Raw genomic sequence first — 27,791 nt, forward strand, 5'->3', positions numbered from 1 at the left:
AACCAGGATTGTAGTAAAGCGTATAAATGACTGAGAGAGGTATTTAGTCAGGTACAGAGGGACAGGAAGATACAAAAGCTGAGGGATAGTGAAAATGTGATAGAATCAAAAGATACAGTAAGTGTAGGGAATGGGGGAGTTCAAAGGGTTGTTGGACTATTGGGTACAACTGAAAAGATAGGGAGTGGTGGTTGAAAAATGGGGTATTTGAAATGGAGGTTATAGAAGGATTGCAGTTACTAGTAAGAACAAGGTCAAGGATTTCACCAAAGGAATGAGAAGGTTGAGGGAGGGTGAAAGAAAGATCACTGGAGGAGAGAGGTTACTGATCTAAGAAGACAAGCTATTAATACAAAGATCATCTATGAACATGCTGAAATCAAAAATTATGACAGGAGCTGTAAAAGAGAGTGAAAAATAGCCCAGAGTAGTCCTTAAATGGAAGGGAGAGATTTGATGGTCAGTGAATGACTAAAGTAGTTTGATGATCAGCGAAGCAAAAGCTGACTTTAGTGAGGAGAGGAGATATAAGATAGTCTGGGAGCAGCACTGAGGAACATGCTGTTTTATCCCTCTCCAAGCCTAATGGTATTACAGCATGTGAAAAAGACAGGTCTACAAAGGGAAGCAGTCAGTCAAAAAAAAAAAAAAAAAAAACAGAATTATCACAGCCCTTGATAGAAAAGCCAACAGACTGTCTTTGTCACTGGGTAGTCTTTTGGCTTCAGGGTCTACCATTACATACTGGAATAACCTGGAATTTCAAGATAGTTTTTGGAATTACTTACTTGAATCACTATACTAAGAAATCTGATGTCTGTCACAAAGCCCGTATTGTAGAAGATTTTTAAGTTCACTTGACCTTAGTGCATAATTGATGGCACTGTGAATATCAAGATTTATAAAAGCTTTTAAAAGTGAGCGCAGTCTATACTTACGGTTCCTTGGTCCTCTTTTCCTTTTAATGTTGTTAGCATAAAATCCACCATGGCCATATTACAAATTCCCAGAGAAATGCAGTTTTATTTTTTCCCTTTGATGAACATCATGGTCACACACAGCCTTAATAATAACTTCCATTAGTAGCATCATTAATAATCAAATAAGACATGAAGTAATACTTAACTTGAGGGAGGGAGTAAACATCTTTATTATGTATTATTCACATCAGCTCCTATTCTGTTTTATTGGGACACTGGTATCAGTATTAATTACGGAGACATTAGTCATTTTTGTCCATCTAGCAAATATAGTTTCCCCATCCCCTTTGTTCTTTTCCTTTTCCTAGCCTTTTTTTTTTTTTTTTTTTGGCATACAAGCTTTCGGTTTAGTTTGTTTTTCTTTGAAATTGGATTAAATATAAATTTAGGGAAGGTTGAAAATCTCTGGTATTGACTATTCTATATTATAAAAACTGAGACAGTATGTCATTCTATTTATTCAGGTCTTTTATGTTTCTCAGTTATGGTTTGAAAGTTTCCTCACATGTATATATTTTTGTTAACTTGATTCCTAGATCTTTTCTTTTTTGTGACCATTGAAAATGGTGTTTTTTCTTTTTTTATATAAATCTTCTGATTAGTAGTATATATGTAAGATATTGTTTTCTCAGCCCTACAAATGACTTTATTGCTTTTACTAGTTTTTTTAGTAGTTCCAGATAGTCATATCTGATATAGTGATAAATTATGTCTCCTCTCTAACTTCTGTGCCGTGACTCAATTCTCTTAACTAATTGCATTGACTGTTGCATAATTTTGTTAATTTTTCTTTAATAGAAGAGCTGGATATTCTTACTTTATTAGAATTATGGCGGATAAATTAACAAGAATTGCTATTGTCAACCATGACAAATGTAAGCCTAAGAAATGTCGGCAGGAGTGCAAAAAGAGTGCCCTGTGGTTCGAATGGGTAAGCTGTTCTCTGGATCATTTAAAGATAAAACAAGGTTTTAAAAGAAATAAATTGGCTTCATAGTTCTCTAGGCATGTACTTTTTTCCTATTAGTTTCTTTAAAGTATAGAGATAAGACCAGATTTCTTTTTTTTAAGATTTTATTTATTTGACAGAGATTATAAGTAGGCAGAGAGGCAGGCAGAGAGAGAGAGAGAAGGAAGCAGGCTGTCAGAGGAACAGAGAGCCCGATGTGGGGCTCGATCCCTGGACCCTAGGATCATTACCTGAGCCAAAGGCAGAGGCTTTAACCCACTGAGCCACCCAGGCACCCCGAGATAAGACCAGATTTTACTCTTAATTTTTCTTACTGCTTTGTGACTAAATGATCCTGCTTTGTTAATGGTAGAATAATGTATTATTATCAATATTTTTTAAAGTTAATTTTGGCTATAAAATCAGTTACTGAGATTCTTGCTGTTGTAGAAAAGTTCTGTAATTACTCTAAGTCATGGAGAAAGGAATACCAAAATATTTGTTTTTGATAGTATTCTCATTTTAAAAAGCAAGAATGAACAGCTTAATAAGAATGGCTAATTCATGAGGTTTTGCTATATTTTCAAGATTAAATAAATTTAAAATAGTCCAGAGGTATTGGTAGTCTTTAAGGGTTATGTTAAGGTAATTATTACTTTTACTGTATTAGTGAGGTACAAGCTTTTTGAATCTTAAAAGAAACTTTAGATGTCATCCATTATATTCTACCATGCTGTTTAGAAATTCCATTATTAATATCCTTAATGTCAAGTTTAATTTTTGTGTGTATGTTGGATGACTACATACCTTTTTGGAATTTCACTGATGTAGCTATGTATTATATACCTTTTGCTGGAATACCATTTCCAAGGCATATTTTGTGAATTAGATATTCAGGTCAGACAGCTTAAAATAAAACTGTTGGGGGGAGCACCTGTCTGGCTCAGTCAGAAGAGCATGCCGTTCTTGATCTTGGGGTCATAGGTTTGAGCCCCACCATGAGAGTAGAGATTACTTAAATAACTTAAAAAAAAAAAATAAAGCTTCTAGGATCTGCTGTAGTTCTAAATTTTCTTCCCTAATAGTAATATATACTAATTATTTTATAATTAATTCCTGCAAAGCACTGTTTTTTGTTTTGTTTTAGATTTATTTATTTATTTGAGAGAGAAAGACACAGTGAAAGAGGGAACACAAGCAGGGGGAGTGGGGGAGGGAGAATCAGGCTTCCCGCCAAGTAAGGAGCCTGACATGGGGCTTGATCCCAGCCACCTGGGATCATGACCTGAGCCGAAGGCAGACGCCTGACACTGAGGCACCCAGGCGCCCCAGCACTGGTTTTAGGATATTGTCTCAATTGTATTTCTTTGTGTGGCCTCTGTTTTTGAAAATCTGCTTCTCTGTGGAGCTTGGAACCAGAATTACCTAAGTAACAATGTTAAGAAAATTAGAATGGCAGGGAAAATAACCTAACTCTCTTTTCTTTTGCCAGGAAAATTATGCATAGAGGTTACACCCCAGAGCAAAATAGCATGGATTTCTGAAACCCTTTGTATTGGTTGTGGTATTTGTATTAAGGTAAGTGATATTTTATTTATGGGATCAATTGGAACCTGAGTAGTCAGAAAATTCTGAATACACTATAACTATTTTTAAAGAGGCAAAATATAGAGCAGTGAATTAAAAATGTTAATTTAAGACAAATTATCAATAATCTAATATTTAATATTGTTGCTTTTGAATTAATTAAAACCACCCTATGTAAAAGTTATCCTTGCCTTACTCACTTTGGAAAGCCATTTCCAACCAAAATTAATTCTCCTTTTCACCCCTTTTTTTCCCTCACCCTTTTATGAGAAGGACATTCTTTCCCATGTCTTTACAAGTACTTCTTGGAAATGTAAACACAAAAAGCGTGAGTCATGTTATATATAGTTCTTTCAGGTCTGTATTTAATTTTAATCACACCTTTTAAAGAGAAATGTGTACAGCCAAAATTTTAATTTAACCTAATCCTTAAGTGCTTCTGCTATATTATCCATTCTTCTGTTGGAGTTACCACAATAGTGTTATTTTTCAGAATACCTCATTTTTTGTTGCATTGAATAGTTGGTTAGAGTTTATAACTTTAAAATGGTAGATTTCCAAATTTAGCTCATAAACAATATTTACAACCAGTATATTAAATTCTTAATTTAGGTATTTTTACTTGTAGATAATATTTTTAGAAAGGAACTTTACCAGAGTATGGGTACCACCCTGTTAACTGAGTCTAATAAGGCTTATGTATGTTTCACATTGGTTTCTGATTCCTTAGTTAAGTATCCAGAAAGATTTCCTTGGTATCTAAAAGTTTTTTCCCTTGTTTTGAAAGTGTAATCAGGAAACATTCCTGCCAGCAAACATTTACTAATTTCTAATTATATGCCTGTCAGTGTTGTGGGTGCTGGAGATTTGATTTTGAACAATGTATTATCTTCTCTCTTTTCTTCTTCACTGCTGTAGAAAATGAGATCCCAAATTTTGGGGTATACTTCAGTGGCTGAAAAGATACTGATGTGATGAATCTGGGGGTAGGGGTTTATACCCTCTGAACACTAAGATATGTACAAAGTACCTCACAAATAATCCAGTATGGATTTTTTTTTCCTTGTAGATGTAAAGAAGCTTAGATTCCTTTGCAGCCTATAAATATTTTATGTACATTGATAGAATAATAGGAAATTTCTGTAAATGGAGGTAACTTCATTGGCAGAAAACTATCTTGTGTAAAGAAATCATAGTTTTGGTTGGAGGGTGGTAATTACATTGTTAGAATATAGGAGTTTTGTTTTTGTTTTTTAATTCTCTGTGTTCTTATAACATGGGAATTCACTGAAATCTTTACCTGCAGAGACTTTTTAATTGATTCTCTCAGGTCTTTGAACAGTTCTGCTAAACAGATCTCTAATCTAGGGTTATATTCTTTGGATGTACCTTTATAAATTTCTGAGAAATTTTTCTAATCACATTGATGCTCTTAATAACCTTCCAGTTCTTGTCATTCTTGTCCTTGGAACATTTATCTGATTGATAATCAGTTGTTATTTGAGTTAATTAATGAATTAATTTTTTTTAAGATTTTTTATTTACTTGACAGAGAGAGATCACAAGTAGAGAGAGAGAGAGAGAGAGGAGGAAGCAGGCTCACTGCCTAGCAGAGAGCCGTGTGGGACTCGATCCCAGGACTCTGAGATCATGACCTGAGCTGAAGGCAGAGGTTAACTCACTGAGCCACCCAGGCAGCCCTGAATTAATTTTTTTAATGTGAATTTACTCAATTGGAATACAGAATATCAATTTCACATGAGATGATTAAAAACTGTGATGAAAAGACATTAATCCTTGCTCTGTGCAAATATACTCTAGCTGTTGATGGTATATAAATAGACCAAAAAAAATGCAATCCATAAAGGACTAACCATAAGCCTAACTAAACCTTAACCAAGAGACCCTAAGGGACTCTACCAAGTAGGGGAAGAAAGCATACAAAAACAGGAAGAAGGAAGTAGTGATAAGTCCATCTGTCATCAACTGCGTATGGAATGATATACTCAGTAACCATGTTTTTATCTTGCCTCTTAGCAAGATAATGTTAAAAAAGAGAAAATAAAACCCTCAATTTTTGTAAGGTTTTTCAGTAAATATTAAAACATGTTAAAGTCTGAAAATACACTAGTCACTAAGAAGAAAATTTATTATTGTGATTCTTGTCTTCAAGGAACTGAACTTTTATTGTTAAAGTAAATAAGAAAAGAAAGTGAAGCAATATCGTATCTTTGTGAAATTCCAAATTTGGGTGGATTTTTTTTTTAATTTATATTTTTTTTAATACCTACACCCAGTGTGGGGCTTGAACTCAAGACCCCAAGATCAAGAGTAACATGTTCTCCCAGCTGAACCAGCAGGCTCCCATAATTACCACATTTGGAAGATTGCTTATTAAAAAAATTCTTAATATATTTTAATCACATATATACAATATATATGTATATATTTTTTCTTTAAAGATGTATTCATTTATTTTAGAGCACATGCGTGGTGGGGAGGGCAGAGGAAGAAAATCTCAAGCAGACTCCCCACTTAGTGCAGAACCTGACATGGGGCTCTGTCCCACACCCTGAGATCATGACCTGAGCTAAAATCAAGAGTCAGATGCTTAACCAATTGAGCCACCCAGGCACTTCAGTCATATGGTATACTAAAAATTAACACAAAATTCTTTACTTTAAATAACAGAAATGCCCCTTTGGCGCCTTATCAATTGTCAATTTACCAAGCAACTTGGAAAAAGAAACAACACATCGATATTGTGCCAATGCCTTCAACTTCACAGGTATATCTTCAAGTCAACATATCTCTTTACTTCGGTCAAAAGTAAATACATTTGGAATTTTCAGTGAAGTATAAAAGTGGGAAAAGGTATTAACCGTCCACTAAAGAGAAATGCAAACTATAACTCGGCCAGAATCAAACTGTATATGTCAGTGGTTCATTCTTGCCAACATTAGAATTACCTGGATTTTTTTTTTTTTTTAAACTAATACCTTGATTTCAGCCCAGTTGAATTACAATTACATCACATCTCCAGTTACAGAATCTAGACCTCAGTAAGTTGTAAAAGCTCCCAGGGGATTCAGATATACAAGTGAGGTTGAGAATCACTATTGTTAATAATACCCTTATCCCCAAAGTAACTTTTAAGGGACTTGTTCTCTATTTATCCATTAATCTCACATACAGAGGATATTACTCTGAACTTGGGACATATATTGTTAAATCACAGGGTTCTTTGAGGTTTTTAAATCTGCTAAACACTGATATTTTGAATCTGGGAGTCTAGATTTACTAATAAAAAGGTATTTCTCAACCTGTCAGCTTTAAAGAGCCTACTGCAACAGGGAGAATGAAGTGGAATATTTCTGGTTGATGTAGCACTTTTCTCCTTGTAAGTAAATGGCAGGCAAAAAAAAAAAAAAAAAACGACGACAATGTGAGGTTGCACCTGTTATGTAATTTTGTACCAAAGCATTTGGTTATACCTTAAAACTCAGCCTTATATGTAAAGGAGAATTACTTTAGAGTGGACTTGAATGAAAACTGAAAAATAAAATTTGGAATAATATTGGTCATGGATGTATTTCTAACAATTAACGGTTTAAGTTAATCTTGGCTGGTTTTTTTTTTTTTTCTCTAATAGCCAATAATATCTGGCATATATCTCTTAGCTTATTAGTGGATGTGTGTGGAGTGCATGTGCATTAAAATACATGATCCTAATATGTATCTTTTTCTACCTAAGTCCAAGTTGTTTTATTATTTTCTTACATACTTACAACAGGTTGCCTATCCCTCGTCCAGGTGAAGTTTTGGGATTAGTTGGAACTAATGGAATTGGAAAGTCAACTGCTTTAAAAATTTTAGCAGGAAAGCAAAAGCCAAACCTTGGAAAGTATGATGTATGTATACCACCTTATGAAAATGAGTATGTAGGTCAGTTTTATGAGACTTTGAAGGAGAGTATATAATTTTTTTAAATGTTCTTATTTTCAACATTATTAATTAATGCTGAGAAACTATTTTTGGATGAAACTCCTTTTTAATTAAGATCTGTTAATACTACTTAACTGACAAATCTGAGTTTCCTTAAACTGTTAGCCATCTAAACTTAAGATGCCTGAGGATTCTCTTTGGATATAGAGTTGATCCTTGAACAATGCGAGTGTTACGTGTGTTGACCCCCACATATAGATTCGAAAGTCTGTATTTAACTTTTGACTTCCTAAAAACTTAACTATTAAGAGCCTGCTGTCAACCAGAAGCCTTAGCAAGAACAATCAATTACTTATTTCACATATGTATTATTCTTGTATCCTTATGGTAAAGTCTGCTAGAGAAAAGATGTTGAGTAAATCGTAAGGAAGAGAAGAAACATTTACAGTACTTTACTGTAATTATCAAAAAAATTCACACATATTGTTCAGAAGTCAACTGTAAAGTCATCCTTTTTGCATTATTGCATATTACTAAATTCAGATAATTATATTTCTAGGATCCCCTGATTGGCAAGAAATTTTGACTTACTTCCGTGGATCTGAATTGCAAAATTACTTTACCAAGATTCTAGAAGATGACTTAAAAGCCATTATCAAACCTCAGTATGTAGACCAGATACCCAAGGCTGCAAAGGTCAGTTACTCTTAGAGGAATTTATGTATTATGCATATTTGTAGAGGTATCAAAAATGTATCAAACTAAACTTGTTTTACTTGGTAACTCATTTGAATATTGAAGAAAAAAAGCTAACTATTTCTGGTATATTATGACAGGGGACAGTGGGGTCTATTTTGGACCGAAAGGATGAAACAAAGACACAAGCAATTGTATGTCAGCAGCTTGGTAAGTGTTTATTTTGTGTATATGTTTTAGTAGGCCCTGAACTTAACCTCATAAAGATATCTTTTATATGGATTGCTGAAATTAATGGGAAAATTTTTTAGTAATTGTCATATTTACATTCTGTGTTAACACAGTTTTCAGCTGAGACATCATTCACACCCAGAATGATGTACAGTGTACATTTTGCCTAGAAGAGGTAAAATAAAACTTCAACATTGAACACAATGCCTCCTCTATGTTCTTTGTAGATTTAACCCATCTAAAAGAACGAAATGTTGAAGACCTTTCAGGAGGAGAGTTGCAGAGATTCGCGTGTGCTGTTGTTTGCATACAGAAAGCTGATATGTAGGTTGCTTTATACTTTTTGTATATCTTAATCCTTATTTTAGAGTTTTTATTTGTGATACTGCTAATAAAGCAGTGCTTTTGAGAGAAATTAACAGAATAGTATCTCAGGTTCTCCTTTTGAGGTAGGATATTGTAGTAGTTATGCATCAGTTGCCCATTCCTGTTATTCCCACAAGGGGACAATAACTCATTTATTTAAGATAAGTACTTTACAACTTACGGATTGCAGCATTTTTTAATATAACTAGTTGCTTATTATTTAAACTCTATACATGAAAGGATTTTTTCTTTTTTTTTTTAAAATAATCTCAAGTAGAATATGAGGTCTTTTAGGTTACCCTAAAAGAGTGGAATGCCATGTGAGAAAAAAAGGAGGAAGTTTCCTTCCTACTTTCTGGTGCCTCTCTTCTCCGAGATATTTTTTGCTCCCATCTTTTTCCACATTTCTGCTCTGGCATCCAATGCAGAGTCAGTCTTTTCCCCAGAGTATTCTATAATTCTCTGTGGTGCCCTGCTTTTCAAAAACTCTTACTTTTAATGCATCTGACTTCAGCTCATCAAGAGAAACCTGTCTGAATTACTTCAGACTATATCAGAATATTTTTCATGAAGAGATAATAATTGTAAGTTTTCCTAAGCTCTCTCCTCAGCTTGATATGTAGCCCTGCTTTCATAATTTTTTTCATCTTTTTACTTCTGAACAGAGTACAGAAGTTCTTACCCTTATGCAGTGGACTCCTCATTAGTTTAAGAGGGGATTGTTGTTGTTAAATCAGAAACCGTATTACAGGGATTTAAAATAGCATGTAAGAGAGAATTATATTTGTCTTGCAGATTACTATATTTGCTTTTCTTTTCCATAGTTTCATGTTTGATGAACCTTCTAGTTACCTAGATGTCAAGCAGCGTTTAAAGGCTGCTATCACTATACGATCACTAATAAATCCAGATAGGTAAGTACAGATTTGGTATATGTCTATATTATTTTAATTAGGGAGTTATACAGTTTTCTGAAGATCATCAGTGGGATCATCAGTGTCCTATACATTTGTATGTTTCTCTTTCGGTTATTTAGAGCTACCACTTGAAATTACCTTCTTCTATCTAGAACAGAGGGTCTTAATGCTAGATTTATTTACTACTATGCCTGTCTCCAGGTAGCCTAGGGATACTCTGAAATGATACAAAAGTTCTGGTGTCCATGTATGTATTTCTAGGAGGCAGATCATTAGCTTTTACCAGATCCTCAAATGGATTAAGTCACTCAAACACACAAAATTTAGAACATTATAGGGATCACCAGAGTAACTCTGGTTGTTTAGGGTCTTGCTGAACTCCAAAGGGTTCTTAACCTGTTAAATAATCACAACACCTTTGGTTTATGGGATATTTCTGTAATTTGCAGAATTTTTAAATCCATTCTCTCCTTTGAGCCTCATAGTAATCTTGTGTGTTAGACTCTTAGGTGGTATTTCCATTTTGTAAATGAAGAAGTTTAATGTCAGAAATGGTAGTTATCTGATATAGGTTTACAGCTTTACAACATGGCAAAGCTGTTGACAAAACCCACAGATCTTTTTCTGTGTAGTGTTTTGTATGCCTCTTTCTATCAGTGACTGATGTAACACACAGCCAATATAAGAATGCAGGAGAAATCCCTAGGGGTCAAAACCAAAGAGAGAATGAAATTAAAGAGAAGAGACCAAGGTATAGGTTTCTTGAGGGATGTTGCCTATCTGTAATAACATTAATAATCTCTGTTGTAATTAATGTAATTAGCAACCACTCAAGAGTAGGAAACAAAGCCTTGTATATTAGATTGTCACATATAAAATGCCAGGACTTTCAAATAACTGTTTTATCAGGGCACATGGGTCGCTCAGTGGGTTAAAGCCTCTGCCTTTGGCTCAGGTCATGATCCCAGGGTCCTGGGATCGAGCCCCACATTGGGCTCTCTGCTCAGCAGGGAGCCTGCTTCCTCCTCTCTCTCTGCCTGCCTCTTTGCCTACTTGTGATCTCTGTCTGTCAAATAAATAAAATCTTAAAAAACAAAAACAAAACTGCTTTGTCAGCAAAACACAAGCACATGAAGATGTCAGGGAAGCATATCTCACTCACTGAACTCATTGAGAATGGAGGGGTGTCTCCCCTTCAAATATATTCATTGACAGCAGTTCACATGGATATGGAATTAAAATTTATATTATCAGGGGAGTTTAAACTCTTCATAGTAAGAAAGTAACATAGAAAGAGCATCCTAGAATCTTTACTCATGTGGATGCCTAGCAGAAGCAAGTATAAAACCACATTGTAGGGATGTGCCTTCAATCCTAGTCATCCAGGGTTCCTACAAGAAAAGACTCGTGATCCAAATAATAATAGGAAACCATTTGAAAGTTAATTAGTAGACACAGCAGACAATAGGATTAGACCTTCAAGAATGTCTCAGGTGATATTCTCAAAGAAACTATAAAACAGTAGTATCTAAAATATAAAAGGATATAAAATTGTAAGAATATGGTATCACAAAAAAGCAAATAGGTAAATGTTCAAAAAACTCAAACAGATTTAGAAGTTGGAAGTACAACTGTGATATTAAAAACTCACTGGACAGGGGTACCTGGGTGGCTCAGTCGTTAAGCAGCTGCCTTCGGCTCAGGTCATGATCCCAGGGTCATAGGATCGAGCCCCACATTGGGCTCCCTGCTTGGCAGGAAGCCTGCTTCTCCCTCTGCCCTCCCCCTGCTTATGTTCTGCTCTCCCTGTGTGTCTCTCTCTCAAATAAATAAGTAAAATCTTTAAAAAAAAGACAACTCATTGGACAGCTCAGACAGGTTAGGGACAGCAGAAAAGATCATTAGAAATCGAAAAGTTGATCTGTGCAAGTTACCAGAATGAGCAGATTGAGAATGGGATTGAACTCTGATGGAGTTCAGAAGGGGGGTTTAGAGAATGGAATGAGAAGACTGTTTACATCTATTTTAATAGGAGTCTGAAAAATAAAGCCATAGCAAGGTCATGGCTGAAGGTACAAATGATCCCCATACATACTTTGAAATGAAACTTAAAATTTATCAGTGATAAAGAGAGTGTTGTGCCAAATAGAGCTGTAATTTTCACTTCATATGTAGGCCTGGACATTATGATAGACTCTTTGAGGAATATAAGAATATAACATGTAAGTCCTAGTATTCAAAGACTTAACAATTGATAAAAGAATATACAGGGGCACCTGGGTGGCTCAGTGGGTTAAAGCCTCTGCCTTCGGCTCAGGTCATGATTCCAGGGTCCTGGAATCAAGCCCCACATCAGGCTCTCTGCTCAGTGGGGAGCCTGCTTCCCTTCCTCTCTCTCTCTGCCTGCCTCTCTACCTACCTGTGATCTCTCAGATAACTAAATAAAATCTTAAAAAAAAAAAAGAAAAGAATATACAGGCAGTCAAATCAGTGATTCTCAACCCTAGCCCCTTTTTATAAAATATTTTTATATCCCTTTATTATGAAAATCTTGGATAATACCTATTTTCACACATAATTTTCTTTTAAATATCACATAACATCCTAACCATAATAAAAAGAACTAAAAGGAAAGTGATTTACATCCAGGTGACATACATCTTAATATGTAAATGTTCAGGGGGCACCCGGGTGGCTCAGTCGGTTAAGCCTCATCTGACTCTTGGTTTCGGCTCAGGTCATGATCTCAGGGTCGTGGGACTGAGCGCTGCATCAGGCTCCATGCTTAGCAGAGTCTGCTTGGGATTCTCCCCCTCTGCCCCTATCCCTGCTCATACATGTTCTCTTTCTCAAATAAATTAATAAATAAAATCTTAAAAAAATATGTAAGTGTTTAGGCGTTTTCAATGCTGTATTTTTAGAGAGCACTAGCCATAATTGTAATAGACTAACATGTCAAAACAAATTAGATTGACTAAGTGAAGAGAATGATTGAGTTAAACATTTTCACAACTGTCTTGGATGTTATTTATAGATAAAAGGGTTAAAGTAATCTCTTCGTGATAGATTCATGAAAAAAAGTGACAAATATATGCATCCTGAAATTCTGTGACATGTCAAGGCAAAGTCTTAATGCTGTAAAAAGATTTCAGAGATCATATCCTTAAAACAAGAAGTAGAGCATGGATTGGAGAAAGGACACTAATACACAAGATTTTTTAGCATTTGACCTCTGAGAACATCTTTGGTAAAATTAAAAAACCAACAGGTGACCCAAAATTAATTGTAGGAATTCACAGCTTAGATTTCTCTATGCTGGCAGATTTGTTTCTTTACAAACCCTCAGAAAATAGAGTGGCTCACTTAAATCTTTTTCACATTTGGACTCTCTGTAAGTTCCACTTAAAGGTAGCAATATCAGAAGCTTTGACCTAGTTTTTTTTTCTTCTTTTCAACGCAAATTAAAAGCCTCTATATGATACTATGCCGCCTTAAACTGAGTTTGTGAATTTTAATGGTAAAAAGTAGACAGTTATTCCAGATAATGGAACATTGCCCAACAAAGATACCAAACTAGGATGAGTATTGGCTCACTTGCGTGATTTGCCTTTTTATTGATGATGCTTCTTACCAGTGTGGTAGAAACAATTTCTTTCCTTTTTTTTTTTTTTTTTTTTTTAAGATTTTTACTTATTTATTATTTGACAGAGAGAAAGAGAATACAGCAGGGGGAGTGGGAAGGAAGTAGACTCTCCGCTGAGCTGGGAGTCAGCGGCCAGGCTCAGTCCCAGGACCCTGGGATCATGACATGAGCTGAAGGCTGACACTTAACCAGCTGAGCCACCCAGCGCCCTGAAAACATTTCCTTTTAATATTTTCTTTTCATAATTAAATTTGTCCATTTTTTTCATTCTTTTTACCACCTGATACCTAGATTGCTATGATAGCTTTCTTTAAAAAGTCTGTGGTTCTTTCTTCTTGCCATATTAATCTAAAATGATTTTTTTTTTCTTATTCTCCTTATTCTAGACCTGTGCTGCATCTTCTAGCCATATGTTGCTATTTTAATTTTAATTGAAATTAAAAATTCATTCCCTCAGTCAAACTACACTAGAACATTTTCATAGCCATAGGAAATTCTACTGGACAATTCTATTTAAGAACTGAACATTGGGATGCCTGGGTGGCTCAGTTGGTTAAGCCGCTGCCTTCGGCTCAGGTCATGATCCCAGGGTACTGGGATCGAGTCCCGCATCGGGCTCCTTGCCCAGCAGGGAGCCTGCTTCTCTCTCCTCCTCTGCCTGCCACTCTGCCTGCTTGTGCACTCTTGCGCTCTTTCTCTCTCACTCTCTCTCCCTCTCTCTCTCTGACAAATAAATAAATAAAATCTTTAAAAAAAAAAAAAAAAGAACTGAACATTTTCCCCCATTGTCAATTTAGCATAAATCCAAATTCTTCATTTTGTCATTCAGTAACTTTATTAAACATCACTTTGGTACATATCACAAGACTAAAAATCATAGAGGTACTAAAATTAGTACTATGTAGTCTCACTTCATAAAATTTAGGAACAAGTTGTAGAGATACTCAAAAATAGTAAAATCCAAATAACAGATCAGAGTGAGAAAGGTTCAAGAGTTGCGGAAAGCTCATTTGCATATTAGGAGATTATACAGTAGGTAGAATTGTGATGGACTTTATAGGGTTGAGTAAGATTTCAGCAGGTGAAGATTTAAACAGAAGACCATTTACTAGAAGAAACAGTCCTTAGACACATAGAAATGGAAAAGTAGATTATTCAGGAAACAAAGATCCATTTTTTAGTGTGCCTTATACTCAGGAGAAGTAGTACCTGAAGTTTTGGAAACTCTTGAAAGAAAGTCTTAGGATGTTAATTTGTTTTATTTGCAACTGAGAGCCATATCTGGGAACCTGAAAAAAATGAGGTTTGTTAAAAGTCTATAGCAATATTGAAAGAAACTTGAGAGCCTGAGCAAGGGTTTAGGCAGAAAAAAAAAGAACAAAATGAATACATAATACATGAGACATTGTTGAGAAAGAGTTGACAGACTTGAGAATTTAAACAGTTTGTCATTGGGAATAAAATTAGTGCTTTTTTTTAAACAGGAGTAATGACTCAATACAAATGTGGAAAATTTTTACTTGTGTAGGAAACAAGTTGGAATTTGAGATGTCTATAGGAATTGCTTTTTTAACATTTTGAACTAACTCAAATAGGAATAAAATGCTGCATAAAAGTGTCATGACTTTTATTTGCCTGATAGTTTGTACACTAGCAATACTGTTCCCTACCACTTCAAAAGTCACATCCTAAAAAAAAAAAAAACAAGAAAAAAATGTCACATCCTGTCCCGTCCCACTTACATAGTACTGCAGTATACACCTTTTTCCTTTCCGACCTTCACTAGACTTTATATCTAGAGAACATACTTGGATGTATACTTTTTTTGGTAATGTTTTGTGTCTATCCCTTGTTTTCCCCAACTAATTTGAAAATTCTCCAGTTAAGCTTCCTGTCATCCTGTTCTCTGCATCTCCTAATGCAGTTAGCATATGGGACAGGACAACTAGAAGGGCTTAATCTGTAAGATGAATAGCATAGTCAAGAGTTTAGGCTACATCAGATTTAAATCTATTATAATTGTTTCGGCTTGGTAAAGTTTATTTAAAAATGTGTTCTTTATTGGCAAAACACATTTATTTCATGTATCTAAATTGTTTCCCATTATTTTTTTTCCCATTCCTTTTAGTTTAGGAAAATAATTTGAAACAGAAGACTGATAATTGAGTCTTATTTTAAAGAAAATGTTTTAAGGCTTTGCTTAATATGGTCTCTGCATTAATTTTTTTTAACATATCTGTTTTCCTGACATTTACACTGTTCTAAGAATTTAAATGTAATTAAATATAATTTTAATTTCATTATATGTTATGTTACATTTAAAAATAAAAATCTATATTGATTTGCAGATATATCATTGTGGTGGAGCATGATCTAAGTGTATTAGACTATCTCTCTGACTTCATCTGCTGTTTATATGGCGTACCAAGTGCTTATGGTGTTGTCACTATGCCTTTTAGTGTAAGAGAAGGTAACTTGAAAAATTATTTCCACAATGCTGTATTCTTTAACTCTAATGCTTCGAAAATGTATTACTGTTGATATTAAGTAGTTATATGTTACTCTTTTACCCAGAACTCCAATCTTAATGGAATTTAATCACTCAACAGAATGTTTATATATGAGGTTGTAGCCATTAGTTGTTATTCACAACATTTCATTTTGGAGAATTTTCTGTCAGGGGATAGAAATGTTTTCTCAGTTTCACTCTTCGCAGCCTTAAAAGTTATTATATTTTGGCTTCTACAGCATCATTGTGGTATTTGTCATCTTTATCTTCGAAAGCCCAATACCAGTAGTGAAACTCTTAAAATTTATTTAGTGCTCATCTTGTTTTCATGTTTCAAATTTATCTGTAATCTGTATCTTAAGTTTGTAGATCTAAGATTGTCTAAAGGCCTAATAAGGTAGTTTAGTAAGTATTCTTTAAATAAGATAGTAAAATAGCTTCATAAGTATAGTTTTATTTATTCCTTCTACTTTCAGGAAAGAGGGACTCTCTGGCCTCTCTTTTCCATATCTCTTCTCTACCTAAGCAAGTTAGGCAAAAATAAAAACTAACCTACTGGGACGCTTTGGTGGCTCAGTTGGTTAAGCAGCTGCCTTCGGCTCAGGTCATGATCCCAGCGTCCTGGGATCGAATCCCACATCGGTCTCCTTGCTCATCAGGGAGCCTGCTTCTCCCTCTGCCTCTGCCTGCCATTCTGTCTGCCTGTGCTTGCTCTCTCTCCCTCCCTCTCTCTGACAAATAAATAAATCTAAAAAAAAAAAAAAAAAAAAACCTAACCTACTACTCAGTATCTCCTGAAACAAATGTCAGTGCATTCTCTACCTAGTATGCCTTTTTCCTCTTAATTTCTTTGCCATTTCCTTCCACTGATTTCTTCCTCCTCTTTTACTTTGTATTTCATCTTTCTTAAGTGTGCCTTCAGCTGTCAGTCTAGAACAATTAGGAACACCCAAATGGACTACCTATGTCATACTTTGAAAAAATACGGTATTTTACAAGAAGAATTACTCATGTAGTCTTTAGGTTGAGCAGGCTCTTTTTTTTTTGAAAGTGATCTCTTCAAAGAGATAACTTTTTTGAGATACCTAAGAAACTTTGGTAAAAAGGAATTTATATTGGGTCATAACACTTTGCATAAAAAGATAGTGGTAGCTTTTTAGTTTATAAAAAGTACATAAAGTTTTTAGGTTAAGATAAGATGAAGGAATTGCTGTCACTTATCTATTTGTGCATTTGATAGAAATATATGCATATGTTAAGGAAAAAGTTGTGAGATTGCCCAGTTTTCTTTCCAGTAGTCTGTTTTAAGAGAGGATATTAAAAAGTTATTAATTTTTTATTCTCCTCAATTTAGCAAGTACTTATTGAGTACCGACTCTATACCATGGAGTAGGTCCAGAATTGTGTTCATAATGACATAGGCAGGTAGCATTCACTCTTCACAGTTCTAGTTATAAATGCCATGTCTAAAAGCTATACCATTTTAAGAAATGGTTCCTGGTAAAGTTTTTGAAGTTCCCCATCTGTTAAAACAATTCAAGTAAATAAGAACTTATTTTCTGCTTTCTGTGAATACTGAAATTGATGCCATAAAAATGTGTGTAAAAGCTTTCTCTGAACTGTATAACTGTAAAGGCAGTTACAGCTTGAACTATCTTAAATTGACAAGACAGACATTGCAGTGGAAATGGAAAGGCTGGTTTGTTAATGATTTTTTGCACAGTCACACTTTCCTGAGCCTCTGTTCCCTTATCTGATAAATTAGGTATCTGGATTAAGTGGCCACTACGGTTTCCTTCAAATTTATATTCCTATTTAATTTTTGGTTTTAATTTTTTTATCCTCACATTTATAATTTTTAAGTAGTTTTAAGATAAAAAAAAAAAACATGCTGACTTTTGGCAAGATCTTTCATTCGTTCTTTCAGCAAATACTGGAATACCTGTGTTCTAGGCTGAGGCTGATAGACACCCCCTGATATGGCTCTCAATTCTAGAGGATATGAGTAACCACCTTAGGCTTCCTTTCAAGATCTTCCAGGCTTGAGCTACTATCTTTCTCTTATTATCTTAAATATAGGAAACAGTGAAAACAGATCTTTTCATTGTCCCAAATAACCCACTTTTTCATTTCTGTGTCTGCCGTTGTGGATCTTAACAGTTTGGAGGGATCCTCATGTACAGTATGTTTTCTTTCTGTTACTAAAAGATGTTTAAATAATAGTGTTGGGGTGCCTGGGTGGCTCAGTGGGTTGAGCTTCTGCCTTTGGCTCAGGTCATGATCTCAGGGTCCTGGGATCAAGGCCCGCATCAAGCTCTCTGCTCAGCAGAGAGCCTGCTCCCCCCCCACCGCCTGCCTCTCTGCCTACTTGTGATCTCTCTGTCGAATAAATAAATAAAATCTTTAGGGGGGAAAAAGTGTTTATTTTTGTATAGTGAAGCCAAATAAAAGGTTAAATGAAGTCTGTTCGTTACTCTAAATATATTACAAACCTGCAAAATTAATCTGAAAAAATGCAGTATATATTATAACTTCTGTTTGTGGTATCTAGATCTCATGTGAAAATGCATACTCATAACTTTATTTAAAAAATTATTCCCCAAATATATCTTTATGTCTGAAAATATTCCATTTTAACTGTCATTTTTTTCAGAGAAATTAGAAGTTTTGATTTAAAAGTACAGCAGAAATGCCACCATATTCTTTTGCATAAAACCTAATGGAAAAAAAACCTTACATAAGGCACGTCATAATGAAGAGATATGCTTTGTGTATATAGAAAAAATATATATGCATAGGTTATTTCAACTTGCATTAGATACATAAACACCATGTTATCACTGCATGTTACCACAAATCCACAAAAATTTGAAATCTGTGCTTAGATTGCTCCCAAGAGAACCTAGGGTTTTGCTTTTATATGATAATTTCTTGCTTTGGAGAAAAACTAGTCTTTAATTGATCTTTACTAATCTTTTGTCAATGACTCCAACAGGCATAAACATTTTTTTTGGATGGCTACGTTCCGACAGAAAACTTGAGATTCAGAGATGCATCACTTGTTTTTAAAGTGGCTGAGACAGCTAATGAAGAAGAAGTTAAAAAGATGTGTATGTATAAATATCCTGGAATGAAGAAAAAGATGGGAGAGTTTGAGCTAGCAATTGTAGCTGGAGAGTTTACAGATTCTGAAATCATGGTGATGTTGGGGGAAAATGGTAAGTTTTTCTCACTCCCTTTATTTGAAAGTCTGTTCTGTGGGGAGTGGGTCAAGCCTCTGCCTTCGGCTCGGGTTGTGATCTCGGGGTCCTGGAATTGAGCCCTGCTCAGGCTCTCTGCTCAGCAGGGAGCCTGCTTCCCCCTCTCTGCCTGCCTGCTTGTGATCTCTGTCAAATAAATAAAATCTTTAAAAGAAGAAAAAAAAAAAGGAAAGTCTGTTCTGTTTATCCAGTAACTTAGTTTTAGCTACTTCATGAAAAACTAACTCAGTTGTAGGTCTGGGATCTAGGCTAAACCCATACATTTCTCAGTGTAGTTCACATTTTGTGATACTGTATGATTTAATATTGTCATTCAATCAAGTTTATATTTACGTATTTTGTTTCGTAACCTGTGGTGAAAATAAGATATTTTTTTTTCCCAAGCTAGTTTTTCTCTGTATAAATTGATAGGACAAAATAAATAATTCAAAAACAATCTAGTTTTTTCTTGGCATTTCTCCATTTGAGCTCTCATTTTAAATTCAGGCTCATCTTTGTAAATAGTTTTATTACCTAAATTCTCAGTATTACATTGCTGTCATAAATAGAGCTGTGAGTTGAATTTGAGTACAAAAAGTCTCGTATTGCTTTCAAGATTCGAAGGAGTTAAAAAATTAAAAAAAAAACCCACAAGATTTTAATTGTATACTTAGAGCTTGTAAATCTCTAGAAATTCCCTTGGAGGATTTTGCAATGTATCGTTAACTGATGCAGTCGTTAACTGATGGAGGAAATTTGAACTGGCTTGCATTTGACTAAGTATTTCATATAAACGGATTTAAAAGGATGACTCCATCATAAGAATACTATACCACTTGGCAATAAATTGTGTTGGTATTTTAGCTAAATAATTATTTTAAAAACTAACCCAAGACTTGTATTTCATAGATCTACTATTTATTAAAATGCTTATTAATAAGATTTATTAGTCTGTTATATTCCTCCCATTTAGTTTCAAATGATATGTTCAAAGTGAATCGTGAAAGTTTTGAGTATTTTTCTGTATAACCTTCAGAATTTGGTAATGTCATTATATATCTTTAAAACTAATTCTTATTAAAACCCTGGAGTGTACATAGTGTTTTACTATAAATGTGAACCATTTTTCAAGTCTGTTTGTTGTATGTTGTATTGGCAGGTACTGGTAAAACCACATTTATCAGAATGCTTGCTGGAAGACTTAAGCCTGATGAAGGAGGTACTGTTGTATATTGTTGACTGTTTTTACTCTGTCACACATGGGAAACTTTGAAGATATGGGTAATTCTCATTGTCTTCTTTGTTTGCATTATTTTATAGGCGAAGTGCCGGTTCTAAATGTCAGTTATAAGCCACAGAAAATCAGTCCCAAATCAACTGTGAGTAACGATTCTGTTATTTGGTTATTAAAGGAAAGTTTATACACACACACACACACACACACAGTTTTAATCTTTCACTGTATCAAAATTCTTTATTTTCTGTAGAGTTTTACCAAAAGTGGCTAGCTAAAGAGTAGCATCAAGACGTCAGTCCTTGATTCCAGTGTTAGGAAATGCTTCTAAAATCTGTTTGACATCTTTTTCCAAAATAAAAACCTACTAATGTGGGGGCATCTGGCTGGCTCAGTCAGTGGAACATGTTAGTCTTTATCTTGAGGCCGTGAGTTCAACCTCTTGTTGGGTGTAGAGCTTACTTTAAAAACAAAACAAAACAAAAAACCTGACATTTAATGTCATATAACATATATAACATGATATAACATATAACATGCAAAACATGCATATAACATGAGCAAAAAACTAAAAGGCCACCTACAAGATAGGAGAATACTCTTGCAAATTATTGAATAGTAAGGTACTTATATCCAGAATATATAAAGAACTGTTACAACTCAGTTTAAAATTGGGCCAAGGATTTGAATAGTCATTTTTTTCAAAGAAAATGTGCAAATGGCCAAATAAGCATGTAAAGATGCTCAGCACCATCACTTATTAGGAAAGTGCAAATAAAACTACAGTGAGATACTACACACCCACTAGGATGACTTAAATAAAAGACAGTAATGTATTGGTAAGGGTATGGATAAACTGGAACCTCATGCATTGCTGATGGGAATGCAAGATGTTATGGTATAAGAGCCACTTTAAAAAAAGCTTGACAGTTCCTCATATGATTAACATAGAGTTACATATGAACCAGCATTTCCACTCCTAGTTACACATACCCAGGAGAAATGAAGACTTTTCTCAACACAAAAATTTGCACACAGATGCATTATTCATAATAGTCAGAAAGTGGAAAACCATCTCAATGTCTATCAATTGATGAATGGGTAAACAGTGTGGTATATCCCTGAAATTGGAACTATGGTACTTGTACTTAGTACCACTTTGTTAGGCCTATTTGAGATAGCTTACAATAAAAATTTTATTTTTGATACTTTGTATAAGCTTAGCTTTTAAGTTCTCAGACTCAGCCCTCTTCAAAACAACAAGCACAGGACATCTTAAGATTCATCCCCATCATGTTAGGCATTTTGTGTTATCTTTCTGATTGCCAGAGGGTACTTGATACCCATGCGGACCTTGAGAATTATTCCTATTCTCAAATGATAATCTTTCTTGAAACAGTCATCATTTACTACTTTCAGATTTTAAGATGCTTTTTTTACTTATTGGACATGATGGGTTTTTAACATTAAAATTTCAGAACACGCTATAGATGATGAATAAGCATAAAAATATATCTGTGGGTGGCAAATTGATATATTTTTTTGCTCTGGAGCTTGGCTTTGTCAAGATTGATAATTAGAGGAGTTCTGTACTGAAATAAAATTTCAATACTTTTCTCACTAAAAACAGGGAAGTGTTCGACAGTTGCTACATGAGAAGATAAGAGATGCTTACACTCATCCACAATTCGTGACTGATGTAATGAAGCCTCTGCAGATTGAAAACATCATCGATCAAGAAGTACATACTCTGATTTTTATTGTATTTTAAACTTTGTATGTCTCTACGTAGTTTGCTAAACTTCTTCTCCAAATAGGTGCAGACATTATCTGGTGGTGAACTGCAGCGAGTGGCATTGGCACTTTGTTTGGGCAAGCCTGCTGATGTCTATTTAATTGATGAACCATCTGCGTATTTGGATTCTGAGCAAAGATTGATGGCAGCTCGAGTTGTCAAACGGTAATGTCCTGCCAAATGGTAATTTGGTAATTATTACCAAATGGTAATAATCCAGTAAGATTATTAGTTTTAATTATGTGCACTGGCATACAACGGTGCTTAATACAGCATTTGAATAGTTGGTAACAGAAAACTGGAAACATTTTCAAATTCATGTATTTTAGTTTCATACTCCATGCTAAGAAGACAGCCTTTGTTGTAGAACATGACTTCATTATGGCCACCTATCTAGCAGATCGAGTCATCGTTTTTGATGGCATTCCATCTAAGAACACAGTCGCAAACAGGTAAAATGATTTTCTGAAACATTCAACCCTATTTGTAAGCTCTTACAATTAAAGTTACTACTCAAAAATTTCCTTTGAGCTTATAAACACTTCTCATACCATTTTAATTTTTAAAGAGGTAGCCAGTAATTCTAGGAATGATTGTGACTTGCATGATTATTCATGTTGAATATATACTGGTTGGGACTGGAAAAACTAGTGTTCAGACCTTAGAACTCCTGACCCAGGGAGATAAGCATGCAGAGCTCTGGGCTGCTCACGTTTTCTTGCAAGTTAACTTCTGTCTACTTCATTATTTGGATTTTCAAAACAGATTAGGATTTTGATTCCCTGAAAACCACTGATGCTCCATACAGCAGATAAAGAAAACAAGATGCTCATAGGTTACTTGATTTTGTCCACAACTTACACTGCTAGTGGTAATGCTCACAGTGGATCCCAAATATCTGGTACTGATCTACAACAGAGACAAAATGAATGATTTTACCATTTCCCCTTTTTTCTTTTTCTTTATTGGCTTGAATGAGAGCATTTGTCATATAGAGAAGTCTAACATTCAAATCAGCGTAATGAGAAATTTCTTAGACTTTTTAGTGCTGAAACCTTATGTTAGTTTGAAACATGGAATACTGATATGCCACCATCTTTTTCCCATGAAAGTAGCAATTTCATGTGATTGCAACAGGTTTCTGATATTAAAGAGGGAGGAATGGAGTTGCTATTTGAATAATTCATCCAAAAATGTGTAAGAGCTTAACTTCCCAAAATTCCTTTGTTTTCACTTTAAAGTTTTTACCAATTGAGAATTAACATCCTACTTTGAGAGGGAAATTTCATAGACTATAGAAAGCTTATTAAATTCAAATAACAATCCTTTATATTTACAAAAATGTTTAAAATGTTCCACAAGTATGGTGCAGTTTAGTATGATTTAAGAACTAGTTTGGGTAAAAAAGATGAATAAAGCATAGAAATTGAAAAAGGAATTACAAAGTATAATAAATCCTTTGTGCTGTACATACTCCCTCCAGTGCCAAATTTCTGATGTTCACGTTACCTTTTCTGCTAGATTCTCTACTCCCCTGAAAATGTCAGATTGGAAATTCTGTAATCTCCTAATTAATCTTTTGTTTTTCTAAAGTAGTATTTCTTAAATGTTTATTTTTCCAGATCAGAAACATAGTTTAAACTGGGTTTGTTTCACACAAAAATATAGCCAAATAAACTAAACAGTCCAAGCAGAGACCCTTCTGAGTGTAGAATTTATAATATGCTATGATTATACTATTACCTAGAGAACTTATGATTGGGGAACTATGAGGGAACCATGCGGCTCTTCATCACAAAATGTAGTGAAATTTGTGGGATAAATTTTAATCACAATTGATGTCTTATTTTTCCTCTAGTCCTCAAACCCTTCTGGCTGGCATGAATAAATTTTTGTCTCAGCTTGAAATTACATTCAGAAGAGATCCAAACAACTATAGGCCAAGAATAAACAAACTCAATTCAATTAAGGTAGGTAGAAAAACTCTTAAATCATGGATAATTTCTTACAATAAATAATCGGAAGGCATGTTTCATATTGGAAACCTGTTTCATAAAAAAAAATTGTCATTTCGTTAATTCTAAGATTCATATTTTTCACCTGAATATCTGATGGCATCCTTCAGTCTGGTAGGCAATAATGATGCAGTTGCCTTTGCTACGCAAACTCGGACCTGTTCATGTTATCTTGGAGCTGTACCCCCACTACTATACTGCCTGTGTTGAGTTTAATTGCCGTTTTAAATATCTTCAGAAAGATTACACTAACTCACTGTCAAAACAAGGAAGTTTTTACAGAAAACCATGACCACTTTCTCTCATGTTTTTCTTCTAGTGCACACACAGCAACAAACACCTGATTAAAATATTTTACAAATCCAGACATGCTCCTTCAATGAGCATAAACTTCTACACAATGGAAAAACATTTTGTCAGTTTAATTGGCAGTATTTTCCTTTCTTTGTGATATATAAAGTTATTAATTATGCCCCCTACAATTAATGGAGTGTGTGCAACAGTTTTTTAAGAAAGCAATAATTTCTTGGCCACTCAGAAAAATGAATTAACTGTAAAAAAATTTCTGTGTTTTTGTCTCCTGTGGTGTCTACTTAAAGTGCTTACGTTTCATGGCCCTCTAGCTCTTGTCCTTAATACTAGCATTTACTAGATTTTATTATTTTCATATTTGTACTCTAGCTTTGCTAGTAAACTATAACCTTAGAAAGCAGAGACCAGGTCAATCAGTATACATCATGTATTCTTTTTTTTTTTTAAGATTTTATTTATTTACTTGACAGACGGAGATCACAAGTAGGCAGAGAGGCAGGCAGAGAGAGAGGAGGAAGCATTGCTCCCTGCTGAGCAGAGAGCCCGACGTGGGGCTCGATCCCAGGACCCTGAGATCATGACCTGAGCCGAAGGCAAAGGCTTTAACCCACTTTAACCCACAGGTGCCCCACATCATGTATTCTTAAGAGGCTGACACAGTGGATTGATGTCTTCAGACTTTGCTGTGTATTTTGTTTAAAAATTACTGTCTGGTCAGGATAATGAAATTACAAGTTCTGACTTGAAAAGTTTTTGTTTTAAAAATCATATTAAGTAGAAAAGAGGAACTAAATTTTACAACACTTATGCACAGCTTAATTTTCCTAAGAATTCCTTCCAAAGTGTTAACAAATGTTATATTTGTCTTTTTCTTGTGTAGAAACCCATGGTTCTGGCCCCAGATATACCTAGTCATCATTCCTCTGTGCCCATTCATCTTAGTCGTCATACCTTGATCCTAATAGGAAACTCCTAGGCAGATAGGTGGATGGATCATTACTGGCCAGTCTATAAACAGTACTGGGAAAAAATACTTTTATATGCACTTTGTGTAATAGTTCTCAAACTGACAGTGTTAACCTTCTGGACTAGAGGCTTGTTAAAGTCAAAATGATGAGGGGCGCCTGGGTGGCTCAGTGGGTTAAAGCCTCTGCCTTCGGGTCAGGTCATGATCCCCAGGGGTCCTGGAATCGAGTCCCGCGTCAGGCTCTCTGCTCAGTGGGGAGCCTGCTTCCTCCTTTCTCTGCCTGCCTGTGATCTCTGTCAAATAAAAATCTTTAAAAAATAAATAAAGTCAAAATGATGAAAATGGAATTTAATAGTTTAGCTGAAAATAGTATTTTATATAAGCAAAATTTTACATACATAAGTAAGGCATTTTATATAAAGGGGCTTTGCTTGAGGTGGACTAAGGGAATTTTCTGGTGGTACGGATAAGTAACAGAGGTCCTAATCTTGTCTTTGATTTAGTGGATCCAGGAATATCCAGATGCAGACAGTGAGTGCAGAGGAGGTTGTAGAGGTGCTATTGTAAACACTGCTAACCAATACTGTGGGTGAAAGTCTACCCTCAACATACAGGAGAATGGTGTTGATTTTTGTTGTTTCTCTATTTTTTAGGATGTAGAACAAAAGAAGAGTGGAAACTACTTTTTCTTGGATGACTAGACTGAATCAGAATATTGAAAAGCCATTTCTTAAAGGAAACATTTATTGGGATTTTTGTCATATAAAACTTTAATCAGGTTTTATGCCCCACATACTCTGGAGCTTGAAGTATAATTTACTTAATGTAACATCAAAAGCCAGTTGTGTTGTAAATTACAGTGTGAACACAGAAAATGCATTTTTCTGTTCTTGATAAGGCCCTTTTTATGTATAACATTCTAAAATGAAGACATTTCAAGCTACACAAATTACCTCCAAGTTTTCATGATGTATGGGAAGATTTTCAGTAGGTGTCATCATATTCATGTACCAAATGCTGACCAGTGTTACTCCCTTTTAAAAATCTTGAAAAAGCTTTCTGTACTTAGTGTTTGCCAAATATTCCTCTATAATGAAACTGCCCTTGTTTTAAAAGCCGGTCGAAGACTCCACTGAAGAAATTTGATAAATAAACATCAGGATTATATTTGTTATTTGTTTTCAGTCTTTGCACTAGGTTTTCAGGGTGTTGAGACTTTCAAAGGAAGAGGATCTACTACTATAAAACAACACTGTTTGGAAAATGGCCATGTTCCCAACTTAAGCATTGTTTACAATGTTTTTGGTGCTTTTGAATATCTTTTGAGTATCAAAAGTCATTTCAACACCCTTCCCCCCCAATCCACCAGAAAAAACCCTAACTTTACTATTACTCAGTTTTAGTATTCCATAAAATTCTATATTCTATAATTGTCAAAGTAACATTCTTTACACAATTGTACAATCACTGATCAAGATTTAGGAAAAGAATTTTAAAGAATATTTGCTTCCTTTAAAAGTATAGGCTCAAAATCTTTAGAGCTGATGCCTAAGCATCTGTGTAATTTTAAACTTCCACAGATTTCTAATGGGCAGCCAAGGAGAGTAAGCCACTTTCCTAAAGGCAACATTAACACAAACAAGTCCCCAGATAGCAATGTAAAGTACCTCTTGGTACCAAATATACTCACCTCCATGTTTGAATGTAGAGGACATGATCTAAATCTATTTGATTGGGGGCGGGGGGCAATTTTGGATACTATATGTAGCAAGACCTCTAAAAACTTACCCATATCTTTTGAGTTCCTGAGTTTGAACAGTGGGTTGTAGTGTGACACCACTTTCAGTTACACTTCTAATGCACTGAACTGGAACTAACTTATACTACAAGTGAGGAAAAGAGTTTACTAAATAAATTAATGGGGCAAGCAAAATAGAATTGGAAATTACCGAAGACTTTAGAGCTCCTTGAAACAAGTGTTAAGGTGCAGATGGTGAACAGAAAATATGGTTTAACTGGTCCCCAATTAGGCCTTTTAAAAAAATAATTTAGGAGTAAGTAATCCATAAATACATGTTTGTGTGAAAAATTCAAACCTACTGAAATACATGTAATAAAAAGTTACGATCTCTCCTCACATTACCCTCCCAAAGGTTACCAGTGTTTGCATTTAATAATATATATCCTTTTATGGTTTTTTTCTGTGCACTTACCTAAGTGTGAATATGTAAAGGGTTTGTTTTGTACATAAATGGGATTATACTAAAATAAGTAGTGCCTATTTTTAAAGATAGGTTAAATTTGTGAATGATTATTTCAAGTATATTGAATAAAATAAGACAAAAGTTTTTACTTACTGATTCCGTATTCTATCCTAGAGAAAACACTTGTGATAAGAACACAGCT

General features: G+C 34.7%; 2 protein-coding genes across 2 annotated transcripts in view; one reads left to right on the forward strand and one right to left on the reverse strand.

Annotated features, from left to right (window-relative positions):
• Window positions 1–1,778: 1,778 nt before the first annotated feature.
• Window positions 1,779–27,737, forward strand: ABCE1 (ATP binding cassette subfamily E member 1). Its single transcript, XM_047717559.1, is given in 19 exon segments — window positions 1,779–1,888; window positions 1,891–1,911; window positions 3,422–3,507; window positions 6,208–6,299; window positions 7,304–7,431; window positions 8,021–8,157; window positions 8,298–8,367; window positions 8,616–8,712; window positions 9,579–9,668; window positions 15,663–15,784; window positions 18,819–18,829; window positions 18,831–19,041; window positions 20,222–20,281; window positions 20,383–20,441; window positions 21,927–22,037; window positions 22,114–22,256; window positions 22,421–22,543; window positions 23,950–24,061; window positions 26,039–27,737. Coding segments are annotated over 19 exon segments (1,800 nt in total). The 5' UTR covers window positions 1,779–1,809; the 3' UTR covers window positions 26,087–27,737.
• The window catches only part of OTUD4 (OTU deubiquitinase 4), a 55,507-nt gene continuing 50,657 nt past the window's right edge, over window positions 22,942–27,791 (reverse strand). Inside the window, exon 22 of the mRNA XM_047717557.1 lies at window positions 22,942–23,000. Coding sequence (XP_047573513.1) covers window positions 22,957–23,000 — 44 coding nt within the window. The 3' untranslated portion in view covers window positions 22,942–22,956. The remainder of the gene's footprint in view (window positions 23,001–27,791) is intronic.

The sequence above is a fragment of the Lutra lutra genome, chromosome 2 (assembly GCF_902655055.1).
Source record: "Lutra lutra chromosome 2, mLutLut1.2, whole genome shotgun sequence".
NCBI classification, from domain to species: Eukaryota; Metazoa; Chordata; class Mammalia; order Carnivora; family Mustelidae; genus Lutra; species Lutra lutra.